Below are 12,638 nucleotides of genomic sequence, written 5' to 3' on the forward strand. Positions count from 1 at the left end.
GCATTGAAATTTCAGTTCCGTAAAACTACCCTACCCTGTGTGCTATATAGGGGAATATAGTTGCAAATGTCTGCTACCCGGGCCTCGGGGATTCAACAAAATGTGATTCTAATCAAATGACCAAGTTCCTCACTACTGTCTTGAGGCCTGGTTGTAATATGAGGGGTCTGATAATTAGTATCTTGAGTCTAGCCTGATGCAACCCTGTATGAGCAGTCTATATATACATTAAAAAGTGCAATTCTGTGCGGTCTGTAGGTGTGAGGCAGTGGGTTAAACCTAGTCTTTCCCCCCTCCCCAGGAGAGTCAGAAGACCTTGGCCGCAGTTGAAGCTCAGAGTCGAGATGTGCTGCACAGACTCTTTCCCAGCGTGCCCCTGCCGCACAAACAGGTGAGAGGGGTTTACATAAACTAACCATGGGAACTACATTTTGTTTAGATTTTTATTTTATAATTTGAAAAACCCATCCTGTAAAATGTGATATTAATTAATATTAACATAATATTCCTGTTAATAATATTCCTTGTGTTATTTGAATCATTAGTGTGCAGAATTTTATGAACATGTTTATTCCTTTTCAGAACCACCAAGAGTGGCTGCAGGAGTTTGAAAGTGCTGCCAAGGAGGTGGTGATGGGCACAGAGCACAAAGACACTAAGGTGACCTCAGCCACACTTACATGAGTCTTTTCCATGCCCCATTCCTTTACCTGATTTTTCATAAGAGTTTAGAAGATGTATAACCATAGTAATTCAGTGTAAATAACTTTTTACAGTTGTAAAATATGCAGGATGTAGTGAGTTTCAAATTGAAGGCAAGGTGTAGCAGACCTTGGTGCAACAGCAGGGTCTGGTTTGCACTGATTGGGGTCTGTGACTGAGAGTCTGACCTCTGACCTTGCCCTCACTCCAGGGTTTGGAGGAGAAGCTGAGGGAGTCAGAGGAGGTACAGAAGATCCTACAGAAGGACTGCGAGACGTACAAGAAAGTGCTGGCGGAGACGGTGAGTCCTGTCACCAGGGGGTGGGGGAGTGGCGAGTGAAGATGGGATGGGTGGAGGGTAATGACTGTCAGTCTTCTGTCCTCTGTGCGTAGGAGGGCATCCTGCAGCGGCTGCAGAACAGCGTGGAGCAGGAAGAGTCGCGCTGGAAAGTGAAGCTGGAGGCATCGCAGAACGAGCTGAAACCGGTAAGCCCGGACATTAACCCCGCTCTTGCCCCCTGGGTCGTGTGCTCTGTGCGAGAGCTCAGTCCCCGTGTGCGCCTTCCGTTTCAGATGTGCGCGAAAGTGGCGGACCTGGAGAGGGAAGTGGACCGGCTGGGTGCAGAGAGCGGGGAGGTGGAGAACGTGAGTGGCCCTCAGCGCTCTTTGATTTCTCATTTTTATCAAGGCGTTGTGCAATCTGGGTTGGATGCTATCAAAGGACCCCGTGTCTACGATCATGCACTTTGCTTTTGTACAGTCCTAATAAGTTCCTCATTTAAAAGCTACATTGACTCAAGAGAGGGGTGATTTTTAATTCTGTGCTCCTCTCCTCTGCAGTTGCGGCAGGAGAGGCAGCACCTGGAGGCAGAGCTAGAGCGTGCAGAGCGGGAGAGCGCCACCTACGTGACGGAGGTCAGAGAGGTCAGTGTGCAGTGAGTCCTCTGACTGGCTGAGAGGAGTCCTGGCACTGAACATACACGTGCACACACACAGCTGGGTTGATGTGTGTGAGTGTTGTCTGGGGGTGGTGGGGTGCATGTGTGTATCGACATTCCAAATCATCCCCATACGTTTATGACTAGACGCTCACTATCATTTTTGTACAAGTGCCCATGTTTTGATTTGATAATTGCCATGGTAGTAAACGGCTGAAGAGCGTCTGCCCCACTATTAGTGAATCCTTGGCTGCACTCCAGCAGCCAGCACTGTCTAGGAAGTAACAATTTCCTCGTCTAACACTGGTAGATAATAAGAGGTTTGACTTCAAGAAGCTGTGGGATCTGTATATCTGAGAAGGATTCCCTCTGGTTTCTAAGGAGCCGACAGTGGGTGGCGATTCTGCAGCCAGAATGTCTTCCAAAGCTTGGGCTGGAGCCTCACAGGAATCAAAGTTGGACAATTCATAAAACATTTGATTTTATTTATTATTTTTGGTATAGATCTAGTAAGGGTGTATATATTATTTAAGTTATGTACATTATTTAAGCTACAGGTTGAAATGAGCTGCAGCACTAGCTGTTTTGGTTTCCCATACCTTCCAGCAACCCCTAAGCAATTATTTTTGTTCATTAAAGAGCTAGCCAGACTTATTTTTTATTGGGTTTTTTTCCTCCATCGCCCCTTCTCTCCCCTCCAGCTCTTGCCGAGGCAGCGTATCTAAACTAGTTTCAAACTTCATTTCAGCTGAAAGACCTGTTGACTGAATTGCAGAGCAAACTTGATGGCTCGTATACAGAGGCAGTCAGGCAGAATGAAGAGCTGAACGTGGTAAGGCCTGTCGACGTAGCCTAGAGCCGCTGACGAGTCACTAACCCTTAGGGTGGGGGGCAAACAAAGGGGCTACTCTGCCCACTTAGGTCTTCTGGTGGGGTGCTCATCCACAGCTTCCAACTGTGCAGTCTATATAACTTATAGAAACATCACAACCTGCCCTCACACTCGCTGAACCCCCACTAATATTGGCACACCTGGGACAGTCCCGGACCCCTCACTGTTACGACCCATTCACTCGCAGGCCCCAGTGCTACCTAACCTATTGACGCTTGGTGAAATGATTAGACTGATCGGTGTAATGGAGAGAACTGGGCACCCATCCAACACCCATCCCATTCCAAGCACATTTCCATTGCCTTCATCATTTTCGGGGGGGAAGTTGGAACAGAATGATGGCTATATCATATCTTATACATACATACATATCTTACCCGGTTGTCTTGTTCTGGTCACAATCCGTCAGTCTGAGCAACTGTCTCCTGTGGGTAAAGCTGCCCTTTCAGGTTATAGGTGGTTTTAAACAAATCTAGGTGTTTTCAGTTTAGGTTTTAGGTTTTAAACGCATCTCTCCCTTTGCTGCAGTTGAAGACCCAGCTGAACATGACTCTGTCCAAACTGGAGACGGAGGAGAGCGAGAGACAGAAGGTGGCGGGGGATCTCTACAAGGTGAGCGGTCATTCGTGCGTGTCAGCAGATTTAAACCTCATCTGCTGGAGGAAGTTTCCTTTCCTGTTCTGTGCCACCTACGTAAGAGAGCGCCAGACTGAATCATGGTTTGTGCAAATGGACGATTACTCACCGACTCAAAGGGACCACAAACTGAGCCGTGAAAAGTGTGGCGCAACTAGACTCTTGGTTGTTTAAAAAGCTTGTGGCATTCGTTACACATTCCCTCGCTGTAACGAATGACATCAAGACACCCTTGGTCAACATCTCTCTTCCCCCTCCCCCCTTCCAGGCTCAGCAGTCCCTGGACCTGATCCAGGCCGAGATCCTTAAAGAGTCGGGGCAGATGGACCTGATTGAGAACAGCACCATCGCCACACAGACGGTGAGTGGAGTGTGGCGTCAGGGAGGGGCTTGCGTGTTTTCGAGTGGGATGGGAATGCTCCAGGCATTTGTGTGTAGTGCCAGACGGACTGTAATGGAGCAGGCCTCGGTCTGACCGGTACTTCTGTGTCCCAGGAGGAGATGGACAGAAAGGAGAAGATGGCGGCAGGGCTGAACCAGACTGTGAAGGAACTACAGCAGCTCCTGAGGGCGGTCAACCGGCAGCTCACCAAGGGCCAAGAGGGGGTAAGAAGAGGCAAAATGATTCCATGAAGGCTAGTGAGAGGGAATGAGGAAGGAAAAAGACAGGATGAGGGGGTAGAGGCTGGGGGTGATGAGAGGTAGGGATAGGAGCATTTTGGACCACTAGATAACTACAAGGAAATGCCTAATTGCGTTTTATTTTTGTTCCAGGGTGAGGACAAGTACCCAGCAGAGGTATAGAGGCTCATGGGAGGACCTGCCTGAAACCCAGCCTTACTGCAGCCACCCCCAACCCTGTCCTGTCCTGATCTAGTCAGAAACACTGAACCGACCGGCTCACTCCCCGCCTGCCCGTGTGGACCTGCTGACACACCCGCCTGTAGGCAGCCTCTGAGATTAGACTTCTAGAGACCCTCTCTTCGCTGGGTAGGGGTGGGAGGAAGGGAGTGGGGGGTAGGGATTTACAGATTTCAACCGTGTCAAAAAAATCTAAACAAAAATGGAATAAATATATATATACATAGAAATCAAACTAAAATGCAAATCTACATTCCTGAAGACTATGTGGTGGGGGGGGGTGAGGTGTAATGCAACAGATGACAAACTAAGTTTAATTTTTTCATTTCCTGTTCAGATCCAGTTTTAATATGATTCAGAGTTCTTTGCTAGCCGATACAGCTGGGAGACGAGCAGCTCCCGTCTTTCGATCTATGAGTTTTTAGAATCCTTTTTTTAAAGGAGAAAATAATGATTAATAATAATAACAATGATAAGGACCTATTGACTCTTATTCACTACAAGTTACATCCTTGTGCCTGGGCTGAGGCGGGTGCACGCTGCATCTTCTGGGCCTCGCCTGGTTTTTGGCGGCGCCAGTCGGGTTGTCTGAATCGGGTCTCTCTGGACCTGGAGCACTGAGGGACACACTGCGCTGGAGCAGCAGGCCAGCCACGCACAGCATAGCGGTTTTATTATATTTTATTACCGGGAAGAGAGGCCGCCTGTCCTTCATCTTTAGTCGACACACTCCCTATATTGTGGCTAATTTCATTAATACTGAACTTTTATTTTATTTTGTAAAAGGTGACCGTTAAACAATTAAAAGGGATGCTTGGTACTCTTGCGTGTGTGTTGCCATTTTGTGATTCAGTCGGGTCATGGCAAAGATTTCTAGTTGTCATGCATCTTACACTGCCTGGAAGAAGAGTGTCACAAGAGAGTGGGTCTTCTGTACACTTTCATTATGAAGTCCACTTAAATATCCATAAATATAAATGTGCCACTAGGAGTAATAAGGGATACAGTTGTATTAAGGTTTCTGATTTGTACAATACACACTGCAGTCCCACTAACAGCCACAAGAGAGAGCCCGTGTTTCAGATATTGCCTGGCTTGCCTGTTACAACGAAGGCCTTTTTACTCCTGCCTGAGTACAGCCCACAGTCACAGATTCAGGGTTGTGTACAGTATGTGCAGGGATTTTCCTTTAAGAGCTGACATTTCACTGTAATTTCACAACTTGTATTTATGTGCTCTTAAGGGAGAAGTACAAGGAAGGTTTTAAATTCTAGCATTCTAGAGTCTCTGGTCCCTCGCCAGAGACCATTTGAATCGGCATTAAAGTTAAGGGCTCCCTAATTATGTATCTATTCATCCATTTACCCACCTCACATACTTTAACATTTTCTCTGGATAAACCTTCCCAGTAGTCCAGTACAGACTCGGACAGTTTCTGTGCACCATCTGCAGACCGGGCTATGGCTCTTCCATTTTCCCTTCCTTCCCATCCCGCTGGTTTCCAGAAATGTTTCCCTGAGTGTGTTTTTTCAGACGGGCCTTGTTCAGCGACAGCAGCCCGTATTGTTCATTCAGCTGCCTCTCGCTCAGGAAGTGATCTATCAAGCCGTCCGTACAGCTGTGCCGTCGCTGGTGAAAAGCGTCGTCTGCTGCCGTTTTATTTATGGATGTTCGCCTTAGTCATCTCTTCCTGTTTTGTCGCGTCTTCCCCGGCCTCCTCCCAGGAGGAGAGTGATAGACAACCATCTTTATGAATAGACGTTTACAGCCTTGGTTACTGGAAATCAGATAAGAGATGTGCTTCTGTCACATGTGATGAGTAAACAACAAAGGGGATCTTTTGCTGCACAAGTTCTACAGAAGTCTTGTTTCGATCTAGTCTTGGCATCTGTTTCCCTCTGTTTTGTGAGAAACTGGTCTAGACCCACAAAGATGACCGTTGTTGCTATTCCAATATCCTGCCTTATTTTTCAATTTCACCTTTTCTCTCTACAGATTGTATTACTCCTGTTTTTGGTGGTAATTTTAATTTGGTTATAATTATAATACTGCCCTGTGTGCGCGCATTATAGTAGAGATCTTGTCCTGTTAATGTGATGCCGAGAGAGAGGGTAAGTTAATCTGTGTGTTGGTGGTAAGAGATTTATTATTGAACTATTACCGGATGCATTACATCCCTACTGAAGGACTTCAATCCTCCATTTACAAACAATTAATTTATCCAGGAAAGATGGCCGTCTGGGGGAGAGTTTTCAATTTGCAATAACCTTCCTCAAAGGTCCTGGTAAACGCTGTACTCTGTTTCTAGGGAGCAGTTTAAAACTATTCAATCCCAGCTCGGGCAGTAGTAAAAAGTGCAGTAACTGTTGAGGGAGAGGGAGGGAGCCCCATTAGATGCCCAATAATTTCTGGGCTCTCTTACAGCAGCTAATGCAGTGAGCAGTCTGTTGAGCTGGCAGACTGATGTTCCAGAAGCCGATGGGCTAGCCACGTTTGTTTTTGTGCCTGTGTTTATTGTTTATCTTGTATCAGCTAGTTTTGATCGGGTGACCCATTTGCCCCATCAAACCTGGCCCCTATCCATCCCCACTCCAAAGAGTTAAAGAGCTGTATACTTCCTACTCTGTTTCGGGAGAGGGAAGGAGGGGTAGATTTTTGTAAGCCTGACGTCAAGTCTTATCTGATATGACGACAAGCGGTGAGGTTTATCAGGGTTATTTTGAATGTAATCATGATATTTCTGTTTCGTGAGGGAATGGCAGAGGTCAGGGTGTACCGAGGCACCGATTCAAATGCACTTGTGCTTAAGCTTAGCGTTGTAAGCTAAAGAGAGGAGCAGGATTTGCTGGCTGTGCTGGGTGGACAGCGGACCACAGGAGCTGAGGTGGCCAGGAAGTCACCCCGTTGACACCGGCGTTCCTGTGCGTCTGGATGCATGGGCTGCTGAACAACACTGGCCTTTGTAATTGGTTGAGATCAGCAGATCCCGGCCTGGGCAGAGGCTCAGCACATTCCTGGCATTCCCGCCGCTGTCACGCTGCAGTCAGTTGATCCAGACCAGCCTGTGCGCCCCAGTCCACAACGGGCCCTTCTGTGAGAGGCGATGTGTCCCCCAGCTGTTTCTCGAGACCCTTTGTTAACCACAAAGCAATGTGGCTGACACTGACACGGGCAAGAGGAAATTATGAAAGCTTGTTTTTCCTTTTGACTTCCTCTCACTGCTTGCTTAACCCTCTTGTAAAAAGAGCCAACAAAAGTGAACTGGCACTGAATAACAGAGGGGGCTCAATGACGCTGGGATGTGGTGTCTTGTAAGTGGGGGAAAATGCAGAATGAATGAACAAACTGTTACATAATACACCAATCAGCCATAACATTATGACCACTGACAGGTGAAGTGAATAACACTGATAATCTTGTTATCATGGCACCTGTCAGTGGGTGGGATATATTAGGCAGCAAGTGAACATTTTGTCCTCATAGTTGATGTGTTAGAAGCAGGAAAAATGGGCAAGCGTAAGGATCTGAGCCACTTTGACAAGGGCCAAATTGTGATGGCTAGACGACTGGGTCAGTGCATCTCCAAAACTGCAGCTCTTGTGGGGTGTTCCCGGTCTGCAGTGGTCAGTACCTATCAAAAGTGGTCCAAGGAAGGAAAAGCGGTGAATCGGCGACAGGGTCATGGGCGTCCAAGGCTCACTGATGCACGTGGGGAGCGAAGGCTGGCCCGTGTGGTCCGATCCAACAGACGAGCTACTGTAGCTCAAATTGCTGAAAAAGTGAATGCTGGTTCTGATAGAAAGGTGTCAGAACACACAGTGCATCGCAGTTTGTTGCGTATGGGGCTGCGTAGCCGCAGACCAGTCAGGGTGCCCATGCTGACCCCTGTCCACTGCCGAAAGCGCCTACAATGGGCACGTGAGCATCAGAACTGGACCACGGAGCAATGGAAGAAGGTGGCCTGGTCTGATGAATCATGAGTTCAGGGTGTTGACTTGGCCTCCAAATTCCCCAGATCGAGCATCTGTGGGATGTGCTGGACAAACAAGTCCGATCCATGGAGGCCCCACCTCGCAACTTACAGGACTTAAAGGATCTGCTGCTGACGTCTTGGTGCCAGATACCACAGCACACCTTCAGAGGTCTAGTGGAGTCCATGCCTTGACAGGTCAGGGCTGTTTTGGCAGCAAAAGGGGGACCTACACAATATTAGGCAGGTGGTCATAATGTTATGGCTGATCGGTGTATAGATCACTGTATTCAACAGGGCGAGGGGTTTCTCTGGATGTATTCAAAGGGAGGGCTGCACAGTTCCTCAGATCGTCAGACCTCCTCAGAGTGCAGGTCTCAGCGCAGTGCAGTGCAGTCATGGTTTTGTCTCCATGTGTGAGCAGAGCGGCACTCTCGCACTACTACCAGCCCCACTGTGAACCAATTTTCCATTCTGAGCTCATGCTAGCCAGGACAGTGAATCACAGTAATCGCTGATCAGATCACACTGATACCACTAGCCTGCAGCCTAACAGAATTGGGGAGGGGGTACTGGTTATTTATTATGAGTCACCATGTATTTTAATGAGCTGATCAGCTGGCACAGGCACTCGACTTTTTTTTCTCCTCAACTCAGTACTCCTAGATTGTTTCTGTCATCTTGACAACTACTGGAATCGCAGTCGCAACCGTCTGTGGGGTCTCTGGAGTGACAGAGTTGGTGAGATCTGAGTGGCAGGCCCCTGAATCGGCCTCTCTCACTTACTTTGTGCCTGTCTGTCCTTCGCGCGGTTTTAATATTGCTCCTTTCCTTGTCTGTTGAGTCCTCAGTTCATGAGTCACTATATGACCAAGTCAGATTTTCAGAGGAAGAGAGAATGTTACTCGGCTCCATGCTCAGTCCGTCTCCTCAGAGGGTCGCTTTAAAAAGACCATGTTCACATGTATTTACATCTCCACACTTTTCCATAATTGTCAGTTGTGAACAGATTGGTCATATGATGTTATTTGCAGGAATTAAGCTTTCTGTGTAGCAATTACTCCACCCTGTACAGCGGAAAACACAATTCCTCTAATTTCTCCTCTCCGTCTCTCTCCTGTAGAGACCCGATTGCACAGCTACCCTCGCCTCGCTGTACTGCCACTGGCCCTGATCACGGCTGTGTCCTCCCAGCCTCCTGCTCACCGAGGTTCTGTAATTAGCACCGTTCGACTGTGCTCTGCAGATTTTATTAATTAGAAGTTATTAGAAGAAGCTAATTGATCCCTGCCTCCCAGAGAAGGCCCAGATCGCAGCGCTGAGAGGAGCCCGGGGCAAGCGGCCAGCCCGAGCAGCTGGTCGATCGCCCTGTCTGTGCCGTTCTGCCCCCGTTCTGAATTAATTTATTCTGCTGGAAAGTGTTCAGATCCCATTGTAAGATGTCAGAGCCTGTGCCATCGTACACTTTCCACGAGGACACGGATGCTGGTGCGGCACCATTCTGTACCTGGCTTTCAGATGCTGTTCCTGTGATGCTGTGTTTCAATGTCTCCTGTAGGGTGGCGCTGTGCCCTGTTAGACCACAGTTTGTACAGACAAGTACCCCCGTGGCACAGATGTATACAAGCACACACACTCATGAAGGGGGAGAACTCTGCTCTCTGAAGAGTTTAAAAAAAAAAAAAAAAAAAGCTGCTGATCTCTTAGAAATGGCTTCAGACAACTTAAAATCTCAATTAGTGGGATTTTTGCTCATACCCAGGATCTAGTATTGCCACATCAGCATGAAAGAAAACACTCAAAAAAACTAAGCCTTTCGCTGCGGGTGCAGTAGACGGGCTGTAGACGAGGCCAAAGACACGCCCCCACGATTCCTACTGCACACTGCGCTGGGCCTCGGAGAGCCGGTGTCCTGATTTACCATTTCTTGAACTAATGAAAACTGCACTGGCCTGGCCTTCACTGGGAGTGTTTTATGGCGCAGTTTCAGAGAGAGTGATTAAAACCGCAGAGTGTCAGAGACGGCACAATGCACTACTTTCCTATGTTTTGGCAAACTCTCACCGGCTACGGTTTAAAGGAGTAAATCCATTTAGTGGCGCATATAGGAAGTGAGTGAGCACTGTTTATGTAAGGTAATCTTGAGCCCTGACTTTCATCTGTGTTATTAGCCTCAGGTCAAACACAGAGGTTCATTGACATTGTGAGCAGCTGTACCCATGCTGTTTGAGAGCCCTGGTGACAGCGTACTGTTGTCCTTGCTGACAAAAGCCCCCCACACTGCTCTGAATAAACACAGGGACACAACACAGACTGGCATCAGCTGGAGGATGCAACAATACAGTCGCTGCTTTTAACTAATGAGTCTGTACACAACGTGATAGGACTCTGCCTCCCTAAACTACAGTAATCTGTCTATTCTGAAATTGTTTAATGCAATCCCTCCAGTCGGGCATGGTGTCACATGGCCCTGTGTGGACGCCGGCTCCTGTGGTAGTTAAGGGCAAAGCTCTGACACCCAGCACGCACACACATAGTCACTCTCTCTCTCTCTCTCTCTCTCTCTCTCTCTCTTCACTGAGGTAGCAACCACACACACAGTTTCCACAGCAACGGGACTCTTCCTGCTTTGCCGGCACTCTCGCGGCATCCTGTTTAGACAGCTGATTTCAGATAAAGCCTCTAATCCCACACTGTCGTACAGGACAGAGATGATAACACAACGACAGACACTGAGACGCAGGGAGAACGGCACCTTCCAGTTCCTGCAGTCAGTCACCCTGGTTTATTCCCTTTCTGTCGGTCCTTCAGCTCATACTGACATACTGTCTCTATCTCTCTCTTCTCTCTCTCTCTCTCTCTCTCTCTCTCTCTCTCTCTGTCAAACCACTGGCCTGCACTACCTCCCTCCCAGTGCCTCAGCTCTAACCTGCAGCCCACACTGTCTCCCTGTCTCACAGCTCTTCGGCTAGAACCAAGCACCCACTAGGCCTCTATCTCTCTCAGCCTCCCAGCTCTAACCTCTGGCACTCTCTGCCTCCATCCAGCTGTGCCCAGTTATGTGCTGCCTTGTAGTCCTGGGCTGTGTGAATTTTTCCCAGCAGCCCCCTCTCAGTGGAGGTAGGCTGCCGACCGCAGAGCGCATAGCTGGCATTCCTAGGACATGTGGCCGTCTCTCTGCGGGATTACAGCTGTACTGTGCTCTGGTGTGTTCCCACTCTCATCCATACTAATAATATCAGTAATGCTGCTCACGTGGGCCGGCTGACGCAGGAATTTTCTCTGGACCGAGGGGCTTGCCTGGCCGCAGTGGGCTGGGCAGGACGGGTGGCGTGGGGGGGGGACCACTTGCAGAGCTCCTGTGTCCCAATGCAGAGAGCCGTCACTCTCCTCCCTCCTTTCCCTCACAGTTTCCACACACCTGCAGTCCATGTGATGTTGCCACCTCCCCTTGCTTTTCCCTTCCCTATGCTATTTCTCCCGGAGTCTTGTGAGGCTGTGTTTAGTGGATTTCCCTGCTGACCAGCTCCCTATTATAAATCAGCCTCTGGCAGCTAAGATGAGGTGCTTGTGTACATTGGAATGCCTTTGAACTCGCACAGCCTACTCTGTGTAGAATTCAAACTGAAGAAAAAGACGGTTAATTAATGTACTAGACATCTTGTGAGATTTAGCTTCAGAGAATCTACACAGTTACATCTAGGAGGCTGAGTGGTCTAGTGGTGAAGGGAAAGGGTTGCAGTTTGAGGTTAGTGGGTCAGCTGTCATGTAACTTTACAGGTAATAAATGTCATACTAATTGGTCTGCCTGGTTTATTTCTCCATCTTTGACATTATTAGAAGCAGTTTGGTGGTCAAGTGTGTCTGTGTGCTGGTTGCTCCACAGGATGATATGGGTCAGTTGGAACAGAGGGCTTGTTTAATTGCACCAATTTCAGGAGTTGATTGAGTTGTACTGCTGCCTGTCTCTCTCTCACTACCTCCTGCCACCCAGACCGTGTCCCCATCACCTTCTCCTTCAGTAAATTGCTGCAGGGCAGGATTTTGTCTCTGGAAAGGCTGCGATGAGGCACAGAACAGCTCTCGGTCCGGCTCAGAGTGCTACCACGAGGACAGTGGAGATGAAGGGATTGTATATTGACTTCCAGGCTACAGGGTGACTGGATGCACGTGTCCTGTCCTGCTCATGCCACTGGACTCCCCCCCCCCACCAGCGCACACAGCCAAACCCTGCAAGCTTGCTTCCATTGCCAGGCAATTATCTGCACAGATTGAAATTGATCCTTCGAATAATTAGCACCCTGTAGCAGGATGAGACATGTGGACGGGGCGCAGGGGTCCATGAAAAGAGAGGGGCTTGCAGTGGTGAGAGAGAGGGGGTTTCTGTGTGGAGATTCTTGAATACAGCTCAGTTTCGCAGGAGATATGCTGTGTCACAGCAACGGTTGAGTTACAAGTTTGAAAGTGGCAGAAGAAGTACAGGAAGTGGGGGTGTTGGTTCACAGAGGTATCTGACTTGCTGGCTTTGTTTGTTACAGAAGTGCTGACAGTGCCTCTGTTTGGAGAGAGAGGAAGCCCTGTTTTAACAGCAGTCAGCACAGCAAGGGGCCCACTCCCTCACACCACCAAGACCACTGTC

General features: G+C 48.5%; 1 protein-coding gene across 5 annotated transcripts in view; it reads left to right on the top strand.

Moving 5' to 3' along the window:
• The window catches only part of ktn1 (kinectin 1), a 31,164-nt gene extending 26,315 nt beyond the window's left edge, over positions 1-4,849 (top strand). For 4 of the 5 annotated variants that reach the window (XM_066694568.1, XM_066694571.1, XM_066694569.1 and 1 more), the window contains 11 exons: positions 302-391; positions 583-660; positions 914-1,003; positions 1,096-1,188; positions 1,276-1,347; positions 1,543-1,626; positions 2,389-2,472; positions 3,061-3,144; positions 3,437-3,529; positions 3,664-3,774; positions 3,943-4,849. In XM_066694568.1, coding sequence (XP_066550665.1) covers positions 302-391; positions 583-660; positions 914-1,003; positions 1,096-1,188; positions 1,276-1,347; positions 1,543-1,626; positions 2,389-2,472; positions 3,061-3,144; positions 3,437-3,529; positions 3,664-3,774; positions 3,943-3,972 — 909 coding nt within the window. In that variant the 3' untranslated portion in view covers positions 3,973-4,849. The remainder of the gene's footprint in view (positions 1-301; positions 392-582; positions 661-913; positions 1,004-1,095; positions 1,189-1,275; positions 1,348-1,542; positions 1,627-2,388; positions 2,473-3,060; positions 3,145-3,436; positions 3,530-3,663; positions 3,775-3,942) is intronic. The other variant, XM_066694570.1, reaches the window with a different exon arrangement.
• The last annotated feature ends 7,789 nt before the right edge of the window (positions 4,850-12,638 follow it).

The sequence above is a fragment of the Amia ocellicauda genome, chromosome 21, assembly GCF_036373705.1.
Source record: "Amia ocellicauda isolate fAmiCal2 chromosome 21, fAmiCal2.hap1, whole genome shotgun sequence".
Taxonomy (NCBI): domain Eukaryota; kingdom Metazoa; phylum Chordata; class Actinopteri; order Amiiformes; family Amiidae; genus Amia; species Amia ocellicauda.